At 33.0% G+C, this 24,137-nt stretch overlaps 2 protein-coding genes across 2 annotated transcripts; both read left to right on the forward strand.

Annotated features, from left to right (window-relative positions):
* Positions 1–16,414: 16,414 nt before the first annotated feature.
* PFICI_08686 (uncharacterized protein) lies at positions 16,415–17,613 on the forward strand (the record flags this gene model as incomplete). Its single annotated transcript, XM_007837267.1, has 2 exons — positions 16,415–16,772; positions 16,862–17,613. 2 exons carry the CDS (start codon positions 16,415–16,417, stop codon positions 17,611–17,613), a joined length of 1,110 nt encoding a protein of 369 aa, XP_007835458.1.
* Positions 17,614–21,659: 4,046 nt separating this feature from the next.
* Positions 21,660–22,801, forward strand: PFICI_08687 (uncharacterized protein; the record flags this gene model as incomplete). Its single annotated transcript, XM_007837268.1, has 4 exons — positions 21,660–21,976; positions 22,049–22,451; positions 22,542–22,733; positions 22,793–22,801. The coding sequence occupies 4 exons, from the start codon at positions 21,660–21,662 to the stop codon at positions 22,799–22,801; spliced, it is 921 nt and encodes a 306-aa protein (XP_007835459.1).
* Between the last annotated feature and the right edge of the window lie 1,336 nt (positions 22,802–24,137).

Below are 24,137 nucleotides of genomic sequence, written 5' to 3' on the forward strand. Positions count from 1 at the left end.
AATAATATTTTCCGCTATTATTTATTAATTTATATTAAATTTATATTTTTCGGTATTAATTTAATGCTTTCGCAGCGCTATAAAAGCGTATTTTTCTAATTTGCTTTTACGCTATTTTTAATCCTAAAGCGTAATCCTTTTAACCGTAAAGCGTGCCGTTTATTATATTCGGTTTATATTTATTAATAAATATATTTTTACGGTAATTTTTGGTAATTATTCGTAAAGCTATATTATTTTACGATTTAAATTTAATTTAAATAAAATTAAAATTTACTTTTAGGCAAATTAGGAAGGCTTTTATTTATTCCTTTAGTTTTCGTTTTTTTTTTTTATAAACTTTTTTTTCCTTTTTTTACGTTTTTTTGCGCTATACGTTTTTTATTTACCTTATTTTTTTTTACGATAGCGATACCTGCTTTTTTTATTTATATATTATTATTAAAATATATTTTTTGCCGGTTTCCCTAAATCGGTGCTAACGTTTAATTTATAATTACGAAATTTAAATTATACGTTTAGGCTTTAAAATATACGCAAAAAAGGCTATTTATGCTTATTATTATTTTTTTTTATATATATAAAATAAAATTAAAAATTTTAAATTACTTTTTAGCGTTATTTTTTATATTTTATTTTACCGTAAAAAAATCGCTTAAAAGCCGTATTTAAAAAGGATTATTTTTTTTTATTTAGGTATAAATTTAGTTTATAGGCGATATAAAATTAAAAAAAGCGCCCGGAGCTTTCCGGTATTCGCTTTTAAGCGAATTTTATAATATTTTATATATTATATAAATTTAAATAAAGCCTATTAGCCGGATATTAAGGCGAAAAATAATTAAAAATATTTTTTATTACGGGTTATATAAAAGCTATATTTTTAAGCGTAAAATCCTAAAAAATATTATTAAATAATAAATATATACGAAATTATATAAATATATTTCGGTAATTATCGTTACCTAAAATATTTTTTTTCCCGATAAACCTTTTTTAAACGATATAGCGGCCTTTTAAACGGCTATTTTATAAACTAAATTCGTTACGCTTATTATTAATTTAATAAAGGATAAATCGGCTATTAAATTATTTATATATTTTTTATTTAACGTATTTTTAACCGAAAATAAAACGGTTATAATCGAAACCGAATAAAATAAATAATTTTAATCTAACGTTAATAAATATATTTAAATATAAAATATAATTATAAACCCTAAAAACAATAACGTTAATTAAATTAAAATTAATAATATTAAATTCGTTCCGTTAGCGGTATATAAGCTTAAAAAGCCACTTTTTATAAAAAAAGCAAAAAATAAAGCTTAATTTTTTTTAGGCCCGGATAAAACCGGGTTAAGCCGCCCACGTAATATTTAAAAAAATATTAAGGCTAAAATAAATAAAATAAAAAAATATAATTTTAACGTAAAACGGCAGGTTTTAAATAAAGCTAAGCGTTATATTACGCAATAATCCGTTATAAATCGCGTTTTTATAGGTTTAGCGTCGATAAAAATAGTTACGCCGCTATATAAATAAATAAAGTTTGCTAAAAATAAATTAATATTAACGCCTAAAGCCGCGCTTTTAAATCCTCGCATAACCCGTAAATATACGGCCGCGGAAGCAAAAAACGACGATAGCAATAATTCGGAGGCTTTCGTATTTATTAATAGCTTAAAACGCTTTAAAAGGTTAGCGAGGTAATTTATTTTTTTCGATTTAGCGAAAATATATAAATAAATAAATTAGGTTTAGGTTTTTTTTATTAATCGACGTTTTGCTATTTCCGCTTATATTTAATATTTATTTTTATTTATATTAATATATTATATAATTAATATTATATTTTATTTATATTAATTACCGGTTTATATATCGATAAAATTATATTAATTTATAAACGGTTTTTTTATATTATATTTAGCCCGATATAGCGCGTTCGGTTATATACGCGCTTTTTTTATAAAATTTATAAATTTATAATTATCGTAAATTTTTTTTAATACCCGTATTTATTTATTAATATTATAATTTTGCTAAAGCTAACGCGTAAATAACGTATATATAACTATTATAATCGCGATTAATTTTTTAAAAAAATTAAATTTAACGCAAAAAGCAATTTATATAAAAATTGCAAAAAAGGTATTAGCTATTATAATTTGCCTAATAATAAACGGCGTTTTATTTTTTAATCGATTTTTTTCCGCGACCCTTCGATTTCGAAACCTTTTAAACGAATTTAGCGAATACCTTTTATTATATAAAACCTTATTATTAACAAAGGCCTGGATAAATAAAATTTAGCTACGCTAAAAAATAAATATAACCTAAAATTATTCGATTTTTTACCTATAGGCTTAAATAAGCCCGATACCGATTAAAAAATATATATCGAGGCTAATATAATTTTTTATAAATAAAGTTTTAGCCCGGTATTCGCGTTCCGGCGCCTAAATTTAACGGCTAAATATATTATATAGCTTTTTATTAATAATCCGCTTACGGTTTTTAATAACGATATTAGCGTTATAACGTATTAGTATAATTATTATAATGCCTTTTATTAAAAAAATAAAGCTATTAAAGCTAAGCGTAGCAAAAGCTTTAAATTTAGCAAATATTATAATAACGGCTAAATTGTTTTTTAGCCGCTTTTAAAACCGCCCGGTTTTTTTCGGGCGCTGCTTTTTAGGCATAATATTTATAATAAAGCGTTTTATAATGCTTTACGGTAATATAATACCGCTTATTCGTTTATATTTATATAGCTTTCGGTATTATTTAAATTTAAAATACCCCGATTTAGTAATAATAACCTTAATTATTATTATATATAAAATGCTTTTTATTATAAAACCGGATTTTTATAGTTATAGGCTAGGTTTAAGCCGACGTATTAATAATTATATTTTTTAAACCCGAAAAAAACCGTATTAATATAAATAAGCCTAAACGATAGCTTTAATTTAAATATAATACTTTAGCTATTAAATTATTTTTATTACCGTAATCCGTATATAAAGATTTATACGATTATTTAGGAGCGTTTTGCCTAAATAATCGTCGAATAGCGCCGTTAAAGTTTAAACGGCGAAACCTTATAGGTTATTTTAAATTTTAATTTTCGTTTAATATTAAAAAAAGGCGTAAATCGCCGGCGGAAAAATTTTCCGGTTGCTAACGATATTATTGGCTTTTTCCCGGATTATACTAAATCCGAACGCTAATATAAAATAATTTTAGCGGAATATAATTTTAGGGAATTTGCGTTAAAAAAGATTTTTATAAAATACCCGTTATATATACCGTTTATATATATTTTAATATAGCTAAATAAAGGTAAAAAATTCGAAATAAGCTTAAATAAGCGTAAGCCGTTAAAAAAAGCAAAAAATATAATAATTATACGGGAATAATTTTAATACTATTTTTATTATCGGAAAAACGGCTAATCGGTCTTATTTGTGTTTAAAAAGCTATTTTAGTAATTCGTCGTTAATATTTAGGCTATTACGGAGTAAAACGCTTTTTAATGTATTAGGAATAATTAAAATAAAATTTATATTAATTTTCGTAATAGCTTTAAAAATGCTTTCGCGTCCGATTACCCTAATTTAGGCAATTTAGGCATTAAAAATATTTATTTACCCGCGTTTTATATCGGAAATTTATATAATATATACCGTTATTATTAGGATTTTATATTTATAGCGCGCTATTTAGGTAAATTTATATTTTTCGTTATTTTTACCGCTAATCCGAATTAGCTAAAAATAAAGCGTAAATTATTTTTAAAATAAACCGTTAATAATCGGCCGGATATTAGTATTTATATTTTCGATTTAAAGCGTAAAAGATTATTACGGGATATTATTAAGCTAAATTATTTCGGTAAATACGCTAAATATATATAAATTATTAAATATTAAAAGCGTAATTTATTTTATATATATTTATTAGTTTTTTTAAAGCTTGCGAATCGTAATCGGCTATTAAATCCCGCGAATATCGATAAAATAATTCGAGTAAAGGTTTCCGGTCCCGATATTAATTTTAATAGCGCTTTTCGCAAAATCGTTTTTGTTCTAAGGTATGATTGGTGGATCATAAACTTAAGCACAAGGAAGCGTTCGTATAATTCGTAAAATCAGGCCGTAGGAGTAGTTATAGGGCTATATAACTGATTTATTAAAGCTTAAGGAAAGAATAATTAACTATAAAGGAATAACTACCTTTTATACCCATAAAATCAACTAATAAAAACATTCTAAAATATATTACTAATAAACTGGATTTATAATTAAGTTAATTAGTAATAAAGTTAATTTATAATCGAAGAAACCATCGAAATTTATAGATTTTTATAGTATGGGTTACCTTATAACCCAGGGCTATTATAGCTAGGTGCACTGGCCATACTTAGTGGGGCTTAATCCAATGGAACGTTTTACTAGATTCCAGTGGGTTCCAGTGGCCATAATGGCTATAATAGTTAATTATAATAATTTATTAACTATATAGCATTGTGAATAATGGCTATAAATAGTGCTATACTAACTAGAGGTTAGTATAAGGTAAATTCTATTGATTTCCTATATATCGTTATTTAACGATATCTCGATAGGTTTTATAGCTATTATAACGATATAATATGCGTTATAAAGCTAATTTTATGCATTATACGATGCTATATTAATATCCGTACAATACTCCCCTTATTAAACAGTATCGGTTAAATTTAACAATTTGATAAATTTCTAAAATTTATCTTTAGGAAGTGGCTTTATAAAGCCGTCTGCTAGTATATCGTTGGTTAAAATATATTTGATTCGAATATTTTTATTTTTAACCTTTTACCGTACGTAAAAATACCGTATAGCCGTATATTTAATACGTTAGTAATATTCTGGATTATATGCTAAATTTATAGCCCCCGTATTATCTTTTTTAATTAATATGGTATTTATATTAATTCCGATTTCCGTAAAAAGATTTTTTAATTATATTGCTTTACGGGTAGCCTGCTTTAGTCCGTTAAATTTAGCTTTGGTAATTAATAAAGAAATCGTAAATTGCCGTTTCGATTTCTAATTTATCGGCCCGTTATTTAAAGTAAATAAATAACCGGACGTTAATTTACGGGTTTCGTAATTACTAGCAAAATCGGCATCGGAATAACCTATTAATCCGGGTTTTATTTTCCCGTTAAAGGTAATTTTAAAGTAGTAATAGGATTTTAAATAATTAAATACCTTTTTTACCCTTTTTATCGTGGTTTTCGATAGGTTCTGTATATATCTGGCTAAATATGCTATAGGGTAAGCTAAGTCGGGCCTGGTTTAGACTATAGTATATATTAATCCACTTAATAAATGCTAATATAAGTGGATAAATTCTTTTGAAGCCGGTTTTTCGTTATTTTTATTTTTTAACGTATATAACGATTTTGGAAATTTAGGGCTAAGTGGTATATTAGCCGGTTTTATATCGGAAAATCCGTTAATTTCTAATAATTTTTTAAGGTAAATTGCCTGGTTTATACGAATTATTTTATTTTCTCGATTTTTTTTAATTTATATACCGAAAAAATAAAAAATTAGTCCTAAATCTTTTATTTTGAATTTTTTCGAAATATCCTATTTTAATTAGTTAATTTTACGTAAATTAGGGCTAAAAATTAGGAAATTATCTACGTAAGTTATAATAAAAATATTAGATTTTTTATTATAATAAGCTAATTCGTTTAAAATAAATAAATTAAATCCAAGCTTTTTTAGGCTGTTTTTTAGCGTAATTTGCTATTAGCGTAGATTTTATTTAAGACCGTATAAGGCCTTTTTAAGCTAAATTACTTAGGAGTCGTTGTTTTTTTAACCGAAATTATTTAATTCCGGGTTTTCGGAAAAAAATTCGGATAATTTGTTTATAAGGGTAATATATATTTTTTCGTATAATTCCCCGTTTAGGAAGGTACCGATTATATCGATTTGTTCGATTTCCTAATCGTAATAGGCTGCTAAGGCTAATAAAAGCCTTTAGGTAGTGGATTTTGTTCCCGTAGCGAACGTTTCGAAATAATCGATTTTATATTGTTGTTCGAATCTACGTATAACTAGTTTAGCCTTATATTTATCGATATTACCGTTTTTATCGGTTTTCCTTTTAAATACCTATTTTACGGATAATAGGATTTTACCGGTTTTTTGGATTTTATTTCGATCGATGGTTTAAAAAGTCTTTTTTTAAATTAATTGCCGTAATTTAGCGTATATAGCCTGGTTTTATTCTTTTTTTTAGGGCTTTTTAGCGCTTATTTTATAATTTTCGGTTCCGTATAGCCTAAATTTTTAATAATTAAATAATACGAAATATCGGCGAATAATTCGTCGTATTTAACGAATTTATTTCGTTCGGAATCCGTAAGTTTCGGAAGAATTACCTTAATATTCGATTTATTCGGAATAATTAAAAAAGTATTATTAATATCTATAAATTCGGAATTTATATTAGATTTATTATTTATATTAGATTCGTTTCCGGATAAGTCCGGTCGATCGTTAATTATGGATTTATTCGTAATAAATCGAAGAATTTAATCGTTTCCGGGAGGTGGATTCGTTAAATCTACCGTTTTCGGGATTATTAATTGGATAAATTCACCGTCGGTGGAATTTTTATTTGGTGTTATTTCCTGATCCGGTAATTCCGAATCTGGTAATTTCTCCCCCTTTTTTCGATTTTCAGGTAATAATCGAATATAGGAGGTCCGTATAATCTGTGATTTATACGGTCGATCGGGAAAATATACGTAATAGATTTTATTACCGTTATATTTAATTATTTTCCCGTTTTTGGTAGTAATTCCGAATTTATCGGAGTTTTTACGGATTTTTTTCGGTTTATAAATTAAAACCGGTGTTTTTAATATATGGATTTGGGATAAATCAGGCTTATTATCCCGTTTTAGCCAGAAATAATCGTAAAATTCCTAGTAGGGGGTAAGTGGACCGGATGCCGTAATAATAAAATTTATTAAATAAATTACTGCTTTTGCAACGAATTCCTAGAGGTTTTTTAGGAGTTATAAATCGATAAAAACCGTTCTGGTTTTTTCGATAATAATCCGGTTCGTACGTTCGGCTATACCGTTTTATTTTAATATATAAGGAGTTATAGGTTCGAAAATAATCCCTTTTTCGGTTAAATAATTTTCTAATTTAACCGGGGAAAACTTTTTGCCGTTATTTATGCGAATAGTATTCGGATATTTTCCGAATTAGGTTTTGTAATATTCGATTTTATTTGTTACGATATTAAATATATCGGATTTTTTTTTAGAAAATTTAATTTCCTAAAATCCGGTTTTATTATCCGTAAAACCAGTTATATATTTATAACCGGAGTAGCTAAAAGGGGTAATATAAACCGTATTGATATAAATACGATATAACGGTTTATTGGCCTTATTCGGATTCGTACGGGGTTGGTTTCGGGTGAATTTACCCGAAATATAGGATTCGCAGTTTAAATCCTTTTTTTTTAATTCCTTTTTAGGAATCCCCGTAATTATTTTAGCTATTTTAGCTAAAATATCGTAGCTAGGGTAGCTAAATCGTTTATGCTATTTTTCCGTAGCTATAAGGAAATTCGAATAATTAGAAATTAATTCGATTTTTTTAAAATCCGTGGTTTCGTTAGATTTCGTATCCGAATTCGGTTCCGGGTAACTTAAATCGATTATACGGGCTTTTTTTATTATTTTTAGTAGATTTATGGCTAAATATGCTATATTAGGCTTTGATTTATTAGCTAGGTATAGGAAAAATTTACGTTTTTTTTGATTTAACGTGGTAAAAAGCCTATTTTTAGAATTGTATAATTTATTCCCGCTTATAATACCGCCTTTTTAGTAATATAATTAGCCGGATATAATGTTTAGCGGAAATTCCGGTATGTAAAGCACGTTTAATAGCGTTATTTTACGTATTTTCCGGTTAATTTCGAAGGAAAGCGTAATATTTCTAATTCCTTTTAGAAATACTTTTCCACCACTTATAATTATCGGTGAAAAATCCGATTTTATAGTAAAATTATCGAATAAGTGCTTATTATTCGATATATGCTTTAAGGAACCAGTATCGTATAACCATTAATCCCTAGGAACGGAGGTTAATTTCTTTTTTAATTTATTCGAAATATTCGAAAAAGCATAAAACGATTCGTCTTCGTCCGAATCTTCGTTACGGGGTAAGTTTCCCTATTTCTTAGATTTCTGGTTTGTGGTGGATATAGTCGAATTTAAGTTATTCGATTTATTCGAATTATTCGATTTTTTCCATTTATTCGATTTATTCGAATTCTTCCTATTTCCGCTTTGGGTTCCCCGTTAATTTTAATTAGATCGGGGGAACCGGGATTTTTTATTATTATCGGTATAATAAGAATTTCCTATAGCCGTATCCGGATCCCGTCGGTTTTTATCCAAAATATCCGTAATTAGCCTTTCGAGGGTAGGTGGATTTATAGATCGTAAAGCACTGCGTTAACGGTTAGCCTATATAAGGTAAGCTAATTAGAAGGCTGCAATAAAAATCGTCTTTTAATCGATATTATCGATTTTAGCCCTAACGCTTAAAAGCTTTAAAATATATTTTTTAAAAATAGATATAAATTCGTTTAACGAGTTATAGTTCTCGAATTTAATAGTGTAAAATTCGAAATATAATTGCTGACGTAATACGGGTCCGGTGCCTTAATAGGCTGATTATAAAGTCGATAAGGCTTTATATAAATCTATTTTATCGAATATTAAATTTAACGGTTCTGTTATTAAATTCTGACGAATTAGAAGCAGTGCCTGGGCTTTTTAAATATCGGTTATACCGTTATATATATCGGTAGTTTCAAAAAACCGATCGATTCCTAGTAGTTTAAAATATAACTGCAACGTGGATTTCCACGTATTCCAGTTTCCGGATCCGGAGAGTTTCTGTTTCTCCGGCATCTGGCATCCGGCAATAATACGGATAAAGTTATCCATTTTGCCGAATTTTTGCCGTTACAACGGTATAATTATCGTTAAAAACGGTAAAGGAATCGTTAAGAAAAATGAAAATAAAAGAAATTAATTCTTTTATTTTATCGATAAAGTGTATAATAGGATCCAGGTGCTATAATATGATATAGCAGGTGCTATAGGGTGCTATAGCAGATCGGCTATTATAGTTTTCGATATAATTACGGCTTATATAGGCTTATATAAAGGCCTATAAGAGATCGGCTACTATAACGGAATTCCAGAGTCTACGTTGAATCAACTCGTCTGGGAGAGCGGCTATAGTTTTCGATATAAAGTCCGGTTCCTAATATAATCGATATTATACCGGACCGGGCTTATAACCTGTTTTAAAGTATAATTAGTGGATTATAAACTTAGGCATAAAGAAGCGTTCGTATAATTCGTAAAATCAGGCCGTAAAAATAATTATAAGGCTATATAATTAATTTATTAAAGCTTAAGGAAAGAATAATTAATTATAAAAAATAATTACTTTTTATATTTATAAAATTAACTAATAAAAATATTTTAAAATATATTATTAATAAATTGGATTTATAATTAAATTAATTAATAATAAGGTTAATTTATAATCGAAGAAACTATCGAAATCTATAAATTTCTATAGTATGGGTTATCCTGTAACCCAGGGCTATTATGGCTAGGTGCACTGGCTATATTTAGTGGGGCTTAATCTAGTGGAACGTTCCATTGGATTCTAGTGGGTTCCAGTGGCTATAGTGGCCATAATAGTTAATTATAATGATTTGTTAACTATATAGCATTGTGAATAGTGGCTGTAAATAATGCTATACTAACTGGAGGTCAGTATAGGGTAAATTCCACTGATTTCCTATATATCGTTATTTAACGATATCTCGATGGGTTTTATAGCTGTTATAACGATATAATATGCGTTATAAAGCTAATTTTATGCATTATACGATGCTATATTAATATCCGTGCAATAGTTTTTAAATTTATAATTTACGGTTTTTATTTTGCTAAAAGGCATAAAAATTTAAATACCGTCGTTTATATTTTTTTATATATAATAAATAGCAAATATTTTAAAAAATTCCCGAAAGCTTATTTTTTAAAAATTATAATTTGCGAAAATAGCTATTTTATATACCGGCGACGCTTTATAAAAGATATTCCAGGCTTAAATAATAATATAAAAAGCCTAAAAGGCGTCGATAATCGTTAAATAGTGCTTTATAACCCGTACCTAAGCCGAAAATATTAGGCGTATATTAATATTAAAATATATATTATTATAAAAGCCGTAAAATATATATATAAATATATATATAAAAGGTTTAATTAGGTTATAATAAAATTTAGCGAAAATTTATAAATAAAAGATAAAATTACGGATTATATTTTTAATAAATATATTAAGCCGTATAAAGCTTATTAGCGTTTATTAAAGTTTTTTACGCATAATTTATTTCCGGCCGTTAAATCGCTTAATATTTATTTATTTAGCTAAAATAAGCTAACGTTTAAGCCTAAATTAAATAAGGCTACGGTTTAAAAAAAAGTTAATAATAGCCGGATAAAACTAATAGCCTAAATAAATTTTAATCGGAGCTTTATAAAATTTTATAATATATTTTATTTAAATTTTTTTTTAATATATAAATAAAATAATTCGGATTCGTTTTAGGTTAAACGGAAAAATAAAGGCTATAACGCGATCGGAAGGATATAATAAGTCGGTCCTTAAACCGGCGAAAAATTCTAATTACGCTTATTATTTATTATCGTTCCCGGCGCAAAAAATTTTAATAACCTAATATTTTTCGATAGCGAACGGTATATTATATTTAAAAAAACCTATAAAACAAAAAAACTAATTAAAAATAACCGGTATTAAAAATATTTTTTCGAAAAATTAAAAGATTTTTCGAATAAAAAGCAAATAAAAGATATTTTTTGCTATATTTTATTAATTTAAAAAATCGATAACCTTTTATATATTTAGGAAAAGTTTTATAAATATTTATATAATAACTTTTTTAAATAAATCGATCGTTTAAGCGGCTAGCCGGCTATTATTAAAAGCTTTTATTTAAATTATAATTTTTATTTTATACGTTGCTAATTTCTTTTAAGCGTGCCGTAAAAATTTATTAGGCTATTTTTAGTAGTATTCGATTAAGGATTTATAATTAATAATCGTTTTTTATTAACGGAATTCGATTACGATCGGGTTTATAAAAAAAACGAATTTCGCCTTAAATTTAGCTTAGCTTAATAATAAATAATAAAAAGCGTTCGATTATATTATAAAAGCTATTTTAATAAATTTATTTAGCGTATATTTTTATTTATAAAAACCGGCCGGAATAAAAAAAACCTTTTTATACTAAACGCTTTATTATTATTACCGTTTTTTCGGTAATATAATTTTTTATATAGCGTTATCCGGTATTACCGCGCTATTATTATTAGGGGGCAAAATTATTTATTCGAAGTTTAAAATTTTTATTTAATTTTATTTAAATTTTATTTATATTATTTCGCAAAAAATAAACGAAGCCTAGCTTTTTTAAAAAATAGCTTTTATTATTTAAAATAAAGTAATTATATAAAATAAATATTATTTTAATACCGTTAATAGGATTTTACGTAATATATAAAATATAAATTATTTTTTCGGGGGTATATTAACCTTATTAGGTAGCGATTTTATTTAAATCTTATTTATAATACGTAAAAATAGCCGCGTTTAAATAATTAAAGCCTATTTATAAAAATCGAATATTTAAGCCTAAATATAAAAGCTATTTTTAATAAAAAATATATATTTATTATAAGCGAAGCCCGAAAATATAGCGTATATTTAATAATTAAATTTTTTTTTTTATTATTTATATATAAACGGTTTTATCCGTTTACTAAATTTTACTAAAGTTTTCCGGCGCTAAAACGATTTATTCGATTACGTTTATTTATGCCCGACGTTAGCTAGCGCCGTAATATAGCTAAATATTTTCGCCCGTAAAACGATTTTTTACGCTTATAATACCCGGGTAAATAATATAAACGAAATTTTTTTAAATTATATATTTAAAGCTATTAGGGAATATAATTTAAAAAACGAATTTTTGCTTAATAGCCTTTTTAATATCGAATTGCCTTTTACGGAATATTTTAATTCGTTAAAACCTTTTAAAATGCTTTCGGTTAAATTACGGCTTAAAATAAAAGCTTTTATTATGCTATTACGCAATTTTTCCCCGGATACGGAAATATATAATAATACCCGTTTTATTATTATTAAGCTTTATCGGTATATTATCGAAACTAAAATATTCGGCGGTAAATTTTATAAATAAATAAAGCCGATTTTACGTTTATAGCTAAATTAAAATAAAGATAATTAGCCGTTTCCGTAATTCCGTAGGTAATTTCCGGTATAATTTAGTTTTTTTATAATTATTAATAAATTTTAAAGGTAATTTTTTAATATAATAAATATTAATTTATAAATATAGGTTTTTATATACGGTTAATTTTATATAACAATATCCCGATTAACGAATATTAGGAAATTAGGAGTTTTATTAAACGAAGAAATTACCGTTATAAATAATATCGTTTATTTAAAAATGCTAACGTTTACGGGGAAAAAGCGTAACTAAATATTTAGGTTATATAAATTAATTTTAGCGTATTTAAAAAATTTCGGAATTTATTATTTACGATAAATTTTAATTTATATATTTAATAAAAATAATTAATTTTTAAAAAAGCAAAATCGGTTATAAAAGCAGGTTTTCGGGCTAAAAAGGTTAAATTTATAATTTTTATAAAATTATTTAAAATATATACGCTGGCTTTATAAATATTATTACCGTTAAAAAATATTTATTTTTGCCCGATTAGGGTCGGAAATCCCCGAAAAACGCTATATAATATTAAACGCTAAAAAATATAAATGCTAAAAAGCTTATAATTTAGTTTATTTTAAAAAATACGTAAACGGCTGTAAAAATAATTAAAAAATACCGATTATCGTTAAATAAAGCCGGAAATATATAATAGAAAAAATATAAAAATGCGCAAAAAATTTTATAATATAATTTATTTTAAAAATGAATTATCGACGCCGGAAATAACCGGGAAAAGCCGAATATAATCGAAAAAATTATAAATTTTTATTAGTTTTTTAATAATTTTAGTTAATATATAATTATAAAATATTATTTAGGTTAAAATTACCGGTCGTATAAGGTTAAAAGGTGCCGAAAGGCGCTTAAAGGTCCTTTTTTTAAAGGTTTTTTTTGAGTTGCGTTTAATAGAATTTTTTAGGTAAATTAGCGGCCGGAAATCGTCGAAAAATTATTTTTATATATTTATTAAAATAATAAAAATATTGCTTTTTTTAATTATTATAATAATAATTATTATAAGCTTTATTTCCGATTTTTTTTATAACCGTATAAAATTAAAAAAGGCCGTTACGCTTTATATAGCGTTTATAAGCTTTCGATTTAGCTAAAAAAACGCCGAAAATAGTTATTAAACCGGCTTTAATATTAATAATATTAACGCTATTATTTTTTTTATAATTAATATTATTTGCTATTTTTCGGGGTCGAAAACGGTTAAAAACGGTTAAAAATTTATTTTAAATTAAAATTTAGCTAAATATTAATATTAATGCGATTATTATCGGAATAAATTTAAAATATATTTTAAAACGAAATTTTATTTTAACGTTATTATAAATTACCGTTAATATATTTTTAATAATTTTCGATATTTTCCGGGATCGGCAAATTTATTATATACCTAAAATTTACCGATTATTTTAATAAATTTAAATATATTATTAAAAATTTTAAAAAAGGCGAATACGGTTAAATTATTTTATTCGGGGATTTTTGGGTTTTTATAGCTATTATAAAAAATAAAAATAAAATTTTTTTTATTTTGGCGTTAATCGTAATTTTTCCGACTTTTTCGGCGTCGTAAAAAAGCGGAAATTGCTTATTATTTCGCAAATTTTTGGTAAATATAATAATAGCGCTTATATTAATAGTTTTAAATTTGCGTTTAATTAGGGTCGAAAAAGCCTTTCCGGTTACGGAAAAAGTCGGAAAAGGCTTTTATGCCTTTTTTAACGTTTTAAAATTGCGAATGCGAATTTCCGCGGTTTTAATATAAAATTCGGTAGCTTATTTTTTGGCTTTTTCGTTTTTATAATCCTATTTATAATTTTCGGCTAAAACCTATATTATTCGGGTTTTTTCGTTTAAAGCCGAGGTTTTATTATAAAATTATTTAAATTTTTCCTTAATTTAGGTTTTAATTTTTTTAAAAGCTATAATTAATTAGCGTAAAAAGGCGTCGAAAGCGCCTAAAAAGCGTTAATTATCGTCGAATATAACTAAAATAATCCGGAAATACGGCTAAAAAAAATAATAATATACGGAAATTATATAAAATATCGTTAATATTAATTTTATATTTTTCGGTGCCGGAAATAATTAAAAAAAACGTAATAGGAATTTAGGGAATTTAAAGCCGTTAATATAAATTAATTATATTTAATTTGCTATTATATATAGTTTTATTTAACGTTATTTTATCGTAAAAAATATAAAAAAATTATAATTAACGTAAAATTAGTTTTAAAAGCCGAATATAGCGTTAATATAAATCGGTAATATTTATAAAATAAAAAAATTATAATCGTCGTAAATATAATAGCATTATATAATACGGCTATTAGCGTTAAAATTGCGCCTAAAGGCGTATATACGCCTAAATAGCCGTATTTAGTCGTAAAAATCCTAAAAAAATCGCATTTAGTGTAAAAACGGTTTAGAAATATAATTATTACGATAAATTAGCTATAAAAAATATACGCGGGTATAAAATAAAGGTTTATAATAATTAGTAATTTACCGGAAAAATAATAATTTAAAAAATTTAAAATTATATAGCTAAAAAACGCGGAAAAATATAAAAATAGCCGTAATAAATCCGATTTACGTATAATTATATAATTAAAATTAGGCTTAATTAGGAATTAAATATTTTAATTAAAGTCGATTATAGCAATTACGATAATTTTAATAATTACGTAGGTTTTTCGGTTATATATAAATTTTTAATAATAAAAGCGATTTTGCATATTTGCGACTTTTTATAATGCTTTTAAGCTTAATTATTTTAATATTATTTACGATTTTAGCGTTACCGCGGTTTTCTTATAATTTACGGTATTTTTAAAATTCTAGATTTTGCTATTATTCACGGTATTACTATTATTTACGGTATTTTTTAATACCTGGATTTTGCTATCGGTCGCGGTTTTATTATTATTAATATTTTTTTTGCGTAAGCAAAAAAAATCTGGCTGACAGGGTCAGCTAGTACTATCTATGTTTTATTTTGGAGAAAGGAAGGAAATGTTGATATTTGGCTGTTGTCTGATGTTGTCCTAAAGTTGAGAGCAAGCTCGGTCACCGAGTAGTCATCTCCGACTTTGCTAAGTCAATGCTGATCAAGTTATTACGAGTGTGCACCCTTGCTAGAAGACAAACCTTCAGAGGGCATTATATGGGGCTGACCTCCAGCTGTCAGCAGCTAGTTAGAGGATCACAGTCTTGGTGATGCTCCATCAACGGGATCATAAAGATCACTATGATCCTTGATATTTAGAATACAATGGAGTACCATTCTTCTGCGGGTAAACCAAGAACCCCTTCAGAAAGGAATAAATAGATTGGACCAAAGACGGATTTCCTATTGCCACATGAACAGTTGTTACTTGAGTGATTAATTTAAGCACATATCTTACTTATAAATCAATATTTCATTATGAGAGGTTATGATCAGACTGTGAGACATGGCAGTTGGAATGATATACGTGTCAAATGAATCAACATAATAAACTAATCTGTATAGTATAGCTTGATTGATGCAGCATGGAGGTTTTGATTCGCACCGTTCAAGTGGCTACCTACCTACCTACTATGATGTGATGGCGCAGCGCCGATCAACTGGCAGCAACTGATAGATACATCATATGCCCATGCGGCAAAGTCCCAACACCAGAGTGCGCCGTGACAACATTCGTCCAACGAAAATCAATATAAATTACAGCCAAGACTAAAAGTTGTGCCGTCGGACCTTGGCAAATCACAACCACGTCAGCGCCCAGAATCTTAGCCTGAAATATCAAATATGGAAACGCCATTCACATTTCAATATGCATTTATCTTCTGGCTCTACAGCAGAGCGCCTCTCTCACTTGCATCGTAATATATATCGTAAATTAGTTGCGCTTTCCTGGCTGTCTTGTTCCAAACCATTTTCGCGATGCAGCTCTCCAACCTAGTTGCCTACATCGGCACGTATAGCTCGACGACCACCAGCTTTCTTCCTGGTGGTGTCCACGTCTGGTCACTCTCGGCCGATGGTCGGAACGCAACTCCCATACAATTCATTGAGAAGCCCAGCGAAGCAGGATACCTGTTCTATGCAAAGAACCTATCCACATTGTACGTGGTTGATGAGAAAAAGACCGACGGACGCGGTCCTGTCTCGGCTCCAGCCTCCGTTCACGCTTTTGATGTCAACCTCACAACAGCGGAGTTGACGTGGAAGAATTCCCAGATCTCACCGGGCGCCAACCCAACCTTCCTTGATTATAGCGCAAAGCACAATGCCCTTTTCAGTGCGAACCATGGCGCTTCGACCACGTCGAGAAAGTGATCTACAACGGTTCTCACTGGACTACGGAGTACATTTACGACGACTCCACAGTCATACAGTACAGCTTGGCGAATGATGGCACCATTGCAGGCTTGCAGGATGTTGTAGTCCTGGACGGTCATGGTCCTGATCCGAATGGTTCCCCACAGTCTGGCGGTCATGCACAGGCCAGTGCCCACGCACATTCTGCTTCCGTCGACCCGTCTGACAGCTTCTTGGCTGTAGCAGATAAGGGTGCCGATCGTATCTATATCTACCACGTGGACGGCGAAACGCTTGAGCCGGCTTATGTCTTTAACGCGACGGCCGGGACGGGTCCTCGCCATGTTGCCTGGTCCCAAAAGAGTGATCCTACCTGGTTCTTCGTAACCTACGAGCTCTCTTCCGAAGTAGCATCTTTCCAGATCGACCCAGAGACTGGTTCGGTGACGTTGCTCGACGTAGTATCTAGCGTTGGCACCAACTTCAGCAGGTATAATGAGCCGGCCGATATTCAAGTCCACCCAACCAATGAGCGACTGGTGTACGTCAATAACCGCGGAGAGGACACAATCGCCTGGTTCAACGTCGACGACGCAGGGAAGCTATCGCTTCTTGGTAGCGTTATGCTCACCCAATCGCTCAATGCTGGTGTTGCCGCTCGGAGCTTCAGATTCTCACCCGCAGGTGATTTCTTACTGGTGGCAGACCGACCAGAGAATGCTATCCGTGCCTATTCGGTGGACCAAGGCAACGGTAATCTGGAGCAAGTTGCCACTTGGGCGGTCTCCGAGCCAGCATTTGTGTGCATCGTGGAGTTTTGAGTCAAATTGTCTTGATCGAAAAGTGAAAGGCTAATTGCCTGCTTCTACTAGTAACTACAAACTAATTGTCAGAGAGTAGATATCTACCTAGATTACTTATGTTTTGCATTACTTTAGAACACTAGTTAGGACCGCACTATTTTGTTAAGAGGAATGTATGGACATTAGACTGTGTCAAAAGGTAGGTTCAATATTCCATGGATTGACCAGCAACACTACCCTAAAGGGGCGGGGGAAGGCTCCCACTACCTAGTATATACAGCCACAGTGTGGGTCGCACCCAGCCACCTTATTTCAACAGACTGTGCTATAGAGTTCAATGCAGTTCACGTTGATGAAAACGCAATTAAAGGCAATAAATGTATAGTTATTGTTGATTTAGAAAGCTAACTTAGATGCATAAAACGGCTTCCTTGCGTTCATATAATTCTCCTTATTACTTGAAACTTCCATGATACAAGTAACTTTGATGGGTCCTTGGAAACCCTTTGAGATATAGGAACCTTGGATATTGACATGTCTTTACCTTGATCGCTTCTTCTCTATCCATAGGAGAGTGTTATTTTAGCCTAGGGTATATACATCATTAATAAAAAGAGGAAAAGTCGAAAGATACTGTGAGCAGCTTCATCCAAAGTTCTAATTATATATTGCAAAATAGTGATCCTGTCCACATGTTCTATTTTTCATCCATCGGCTTTTCAAAGGTACCACCCCCTCTCAACAATGGAGACGTAAGTCATCATGCAAGGCCATGCGGACATCTTAGTTGCATCGTTCGGAACCACAAATGATGACGTGAAGAAGTGTCCCATGAATATCAATGCTACTTCAAGCATTACTCACGGAAAGGTTGAAGACAGCCACGGCGATCATGGTGCCAACACGGAATTGCGACGTATCCTCAGCAGTCGCCAAATCACGATGGATGCAAGACCTATAGACTTTCAGAAGGAGCACATTGGTTTGCCACTCTGAACAGATCTTCAAACGCGCAGACAAGACAGGTCGTATATGGGCAGGTCCCACTGCGAACTTTCTTTTGGAGACGCTATTACGTACATGATTGTTGCCGAGAACGGTGCTACTGTGTTTGGTTGGCTGTCAGACTTGATTTGTTTGATCAATCTTTTCGGCTGGGGCATGATCTGCTACTCTCATATTCGAATGCGAGCAGCTTGGAAAGCTCAACATGCTTCTGATGATGAACTCCCTTGGAATCGCGAGCAATCCCTTTCTCTGCTTATTGGAGAATCACTTGCTGTGGTATTTGGGTCGTCGTCGAATTTTACCTCGTAGTATGGCCTCTGAATGACCCACCATCGGTAAAGCACTATTTTGCGAACTATTCCTCGGTCATAATCATACTGGCGCTCTTTGCCGGCGAGAGCTTTTATTACTACGGACCGTGGGAACACCCAAAAAGAAATCAAAAGAAAACTTTCTTTTTAAAACAAAAGTTAAAAAATTAGTAAACAAAATAGAAAAGAGAGAAGAAAAAAGAAAAGAAATGATTTCTTTTTAACTTTTTGTATTTATATTAAACTCTCATCATCACACGCACAAATGGGTGAGCGTATAATGCCAAAATCGGGGGTTTCCAATACTTTGCCCTCTCGTGCTCCTTATTCAGGAAGTAGAGCGCGGGGTTCCGGTTGGAGCGTCGCTGGTCATGCCAAGGAACCATGTTAATTGATGTTATTTGTACCTTCTACAACATTGCCCAAATTAACCCCCCTCAACCAGTTCCAGTCAAGTTGCGACCACAGCAACGTTGATTTCACTTGCTGAGACTCAACCTCAACCTCAAAGCCGTCCGAATATGGACAGTACAATGAAATTGCCCGCTGCTTGGTGTGGGACATTGCGAATATGATCTGATCAGGAACTGGTCTCTTCAATGTGTGGACACACAGGACATTGAAATCGCTCTCTCGCCCCATGACTGATCTCAGCGGCTCGATGGGTGGCCGATAAAGAAAAGGTTCAGCAGCGGGTGTTCCCGATCGATAATTGCACAGCTTCTTTGTAGAAACGCCACGCGTTGCAGCGACAACAATTTCCGCGGAGGTTGGACAAACGTATAAGAGCTTATACGAAGTATACTAAAACTAAAATACGGTCAGCAGACATATTTGCGTAGGCGCCACAGAACGCCAGCGGGCCGAGCCGGGCTAATAGGAATGTGACGGCTGAAAGCTTGTCTCATCTCAGCGGGAAAATCTGCACTAGCAGTGAACTGATTCAGGTCTAGATCAGGCCAAGTCGCTAGCTCTCCCATCTTGCCGTGGAACATGATATAAAATTTACGAAATCTATTGTCTAAAGGTGGCAGGCAGACAAATCTGCGCAAACGCCACCGAGTATTAATAGTGTAATTATAGAAAGCTTGCCGAATTCATTCCTCATAAAGAGTCAGGCATTATTACCAGTGTAGACGGATCAAGAATAATATAAATTGACTGATATCTCACCCATTCTCTCACCAAATCACTCTTCAGTAGCTTTCCCAACAAACCAATCATTATTCTATTCAAGTATCTGAACGTTAGATACCATACTCGGGTAATTCGTCGTCACATCTGATACACGTAAGTTGCCACAAGTCAGAAGTCTTGATCATGTGTTTATATACTTAATGACATATATGGGCATTCACTTTTAGTTATTTTAATTTCGAACGAATCTCCCATAAAGATGCATTACAACTTCTACAGCTCTTTCTTGATCTTTGGATCTCTTACTGCTGTTATTCATGGGTCGCCAGCGGGCAATGAGCCCCGTCAGGACGGATTCGCGGTCTGTGGCTACAAGTCATCAGCAGCTTGCTGCTCTACCTTTATTTTAGGAGTGGGAAGTGACTGTTCTGGCCCTCCCGCTCCTCAACCGACTACTGGTCCTGAGTTCGAGGCTCGATGCTCCTCTGTAGGGAAAGGAACCGCTTGTTGTATACAAGTTGATGGGCTAGGCCCGATCGTTTGTCGCAAATCTCAATCAGGATAAGCCCTTCCACTGTCCGATACCTGTTGATGCTTGCAGAAAGTCTTTGTGTGAGCATGGGAGGAGGACCGAGCATAATTCATACAAGTTGTCTCGTCGCTGGGTTTTATGGATATTCAACAACGGTTCAAGTCCTTGACTTACGTATTTGGGTCAACAAGTTGCAGATTTGTTTACTGTTCTATGTGGTTGCCTTATTTTGCAGACTGCCTGGAGGCTGTGAGGAGCTCCAGCCATGTCTTCAGTTGTTGGTTGCCTCATCAGTTGGCTTAAAACGTTACGTCTCGCGTGCAAGGCGTGCCGAATCAATATATGAGACGTCTTGAAATAACTTTCACACAACTGAAAGGGTGATTCTTCATAATGACTGGCTCTGAAGTTGCGGCTAAAATACCTGACAGGCTGACAATTATGGCACTCGGACTCGGACTCGGGAGGCATGGAAGGCACAGCCCCTCTTCCAGGTAAGATCAACTGTTGTCTGCCTCGCTGTCATCCTACGGTGGTCAGTATCCCTGCAGCCCCTCCATCTTCCTCCCACTTCAATCTGATATGCGCACGATGATTGGTCAAATACCCAGTGTTTGTATTGTTAAGCCAAGTACAAGAAGTAAGAATTTAAGCATTGATCTCAAATGACTCGATCCCAGCACTGCCTTCAAGCAATCTTTGACAAGTAAGGATTGAAATAATGCAAGCTTTTTGAAAGCTTCAACTCGCTGTCTCAAGTCTGGTAAATTGTCACCAGTGGCATCCGCGTCGGGGTTCTAAATATAAATGATATGATTTTGCCCGTCCCATCCGCCGTATTATTTCAAGGTGGATTGATCGGCAATGATTCGCTAGGTCAATGTGCTGTGCCGCAGCAGCGGACGTAATCTACTTCAAGACTCCTTGACGGATATAATGCAGCATTGGAGCCCTGATTAAATCTTTTAATACTTGATCTATCTTTTGATACTTGATCTAAAAACATTAACCATCAGCTCCTTCGAACACTCATTCAGCAAGGAAATGACAGTCGGGCAGCCGTTATGAACACAATCATGGGCGATAGTTCTACTGCCGCACAGCTGCCCCGTGTAGTCATTCTGCCGCAGAGGAGGCCGAAGCAGCGTCGCCGCGGCTTCGTTCGGGCTTACGCGCCAGATCTCATGCATTGCGGCATCGATCAAGCTACTTTTTTAGACTTCATCGACGGCCTGAACAAGGCGGTCTCGTCGAGTCCGTTGGCCGACACGTTCAATCTCAGTGGGGCAGCGGTCGGGGCCGTGCCGGCCTCGGTGGCCAGCTTCCTGCCCTTGACTGGCATGTCCATTCAAGTCGCCGCCAGTGTCTACACGGAGATATCGTCACGCAAAGGGTAAGTGTGGCTATCCCCAAGGCTGCTCGTGGGAGACTCTCCTCCACGGTAACTCATCTTCTCATGACATAGGCAAAATTCGTATCTGCTCAAGATGAACGATGAGCTTTTGCGTCCGCGGGGCCTTTACTGTCTGGTCATGGCCTACGACACGAACTTTCGCAGAGATCACATGGCACAAGACCTTGGCCCCGACCCTGTCGCCCTCATGTTACGTACTGCTACCAATCAATCATCAAGCGTCCGGGAAAAGATCCGAAGCAATGATGGAGTTACTGGAGCCTCTAGTTTCCCGGAGGCGGCTGAATTGATATTTCCGGACCTCAAAGACGATGTACTGACTCGTGGAGAATCTGGAACCGATGACAGTGAAGACAGTGAATCGAGGGGTAGTGGAAGCAGCTTCGCCAGCCGCCTTGTCGAGAGAGCGGCCGCATACAACGCCCGTCAAGACCTCAAATCCCAAGTTAAATTCGTATGTGGACTTCGGCCCTGCTCCCGGCTACAGCCGCCCCGTCTTGCCTTGACCTCGATCACTAATATCGTGTCATCCCAATCTGTATAGCAAAGAAAAAATCCCACAAGTCTCATCAACCCACTGCTCGACCCAAGTGCTGAGCTTGGAGACAAGGACCTCCGCAAGCAGGAGAAGAAGGCGACCAAGCAAGAGAAGAAATGGGAAAAGGAGGACCGCAAGGCCGAGAAGCGCCAACTAAAGCATCCTGAGAGAGAGCCACGCGAGCGCAAAATACGAGAGGTAAGAAGTGCCATGATTTTGTGCATTTCATGCTTTCACTTGAGATCCATGATTGACAGTATGTCTAGGGCATATTATACCTAATGATAATCAACATGCCGTCAGTTGAGGAAATGAGTAGGGCTCAGGCAATCATGGAAAATCTGGAGATGTCAGGACAACACTGATTAGCCTCCAATGAAGCTAGAAATCACACGCGTTAGGCTGATGGACTGGTGATTACTGACACAACTATGTCGTACTGACGTAGTCAGTACCCACCGCAAATGACCTGCGTGGGTATATAGTTGCTCTTCAGCACCTCTCTTTTGTAGACTAGAGATCAACTCAGACAACTTTCAATGCTTCCTCGATCATCTCGTCTTCATTCCCCCTTGACACATCGGCTCAGGTGAGAAACTACCTAGTAGTATATCAGGTAATCGAATTACCAGATGCCAAGACATTCAGCCTACCTTACCCTGGAATTAAGTGCAAGTGAAATGAGAACTTTGGTTCTTACCTGCCTAGTCATCTCAATCGACGTTGACCTCGACCACAAAGCCAACTTTATATGCCAACAACGCGATGAAATACCTCATAACGACTAAACGTGTTTATCAGGTTCACTGTGGAGCAACTAAATTAATTAATATCTGTGGTTATCCGGATTCAACCGCGGTACCACTGCCAATGGATCTCTCAGAAATAGTTCACACGGAGACAGGTTCCCACCAAGGTCATGCCATAAGATTCGCGCAAATCGATGGAGAGGGGAAGAAGAAAGGAAGAGGAGAACAGAATGCATCCTCTAAGGACAAATCAGCGATACCAAGCAATCCACGTGAATACGGCTCAAAATTCCTCACCCAACATGCAGATATGCACATTAGCTCAATTGTCGTCAGGCCGAGAGCGAAACGCACGAAAGTGGAGTGCATAGTAGGTGATCTGGTTCTGCAACAAGCCCGGGTAGCGTAGTACTTTTATACCTAGCAGCCATTAAGCAATCGGGGATAAATGGAGATTCATTGCTAGTGAAAGCCAATGATCCACTATTTCTTGTCTATAATATCCTGGGGAAAACGTTCCTTACTACACAATATGCCGAGATGCTTCAGGCTTTTGAACCTCAGCTAGGGCAAGGGTAGTGTAGGCCTGACCGTTACAAGCGCCACATGGGCGCTGTAATTCTCGACAAACATTATTATTGGAGCGGCTCCCTCTTCCGTAGGATCCCGCGCCACAGGATCCTTCAGCTTTGCTGTGAGTGCAAATGACTTCCCCAATTAGTCTCGCCTGCGGCATCCTTGTGTGAATCGGATTTCGGGAGTTGCAGCCGCTACAGAACGGAGATTCAATGCATCTTTGTCACATTGGCATCGGAGTCTTGGCAGCTACTATTGTGACAAGGGTGCCGCCGGT

Source organism: Pestalotiopsis fici (genome assembly GCF_000516985.1).
Source record: "Pestalotiopsis fici W106-1 unplaced genomic scaffold PFICI_Scf_6, whole genome shotgun sequence".
Taxonomy (NCBI): Eukaryota; Fungi; Ascomycota; class Sordariomycetes; order Amphisphaeriales; family Sporocadaceae; genus Pestalotiopsis; species Pestalotiopsis fici.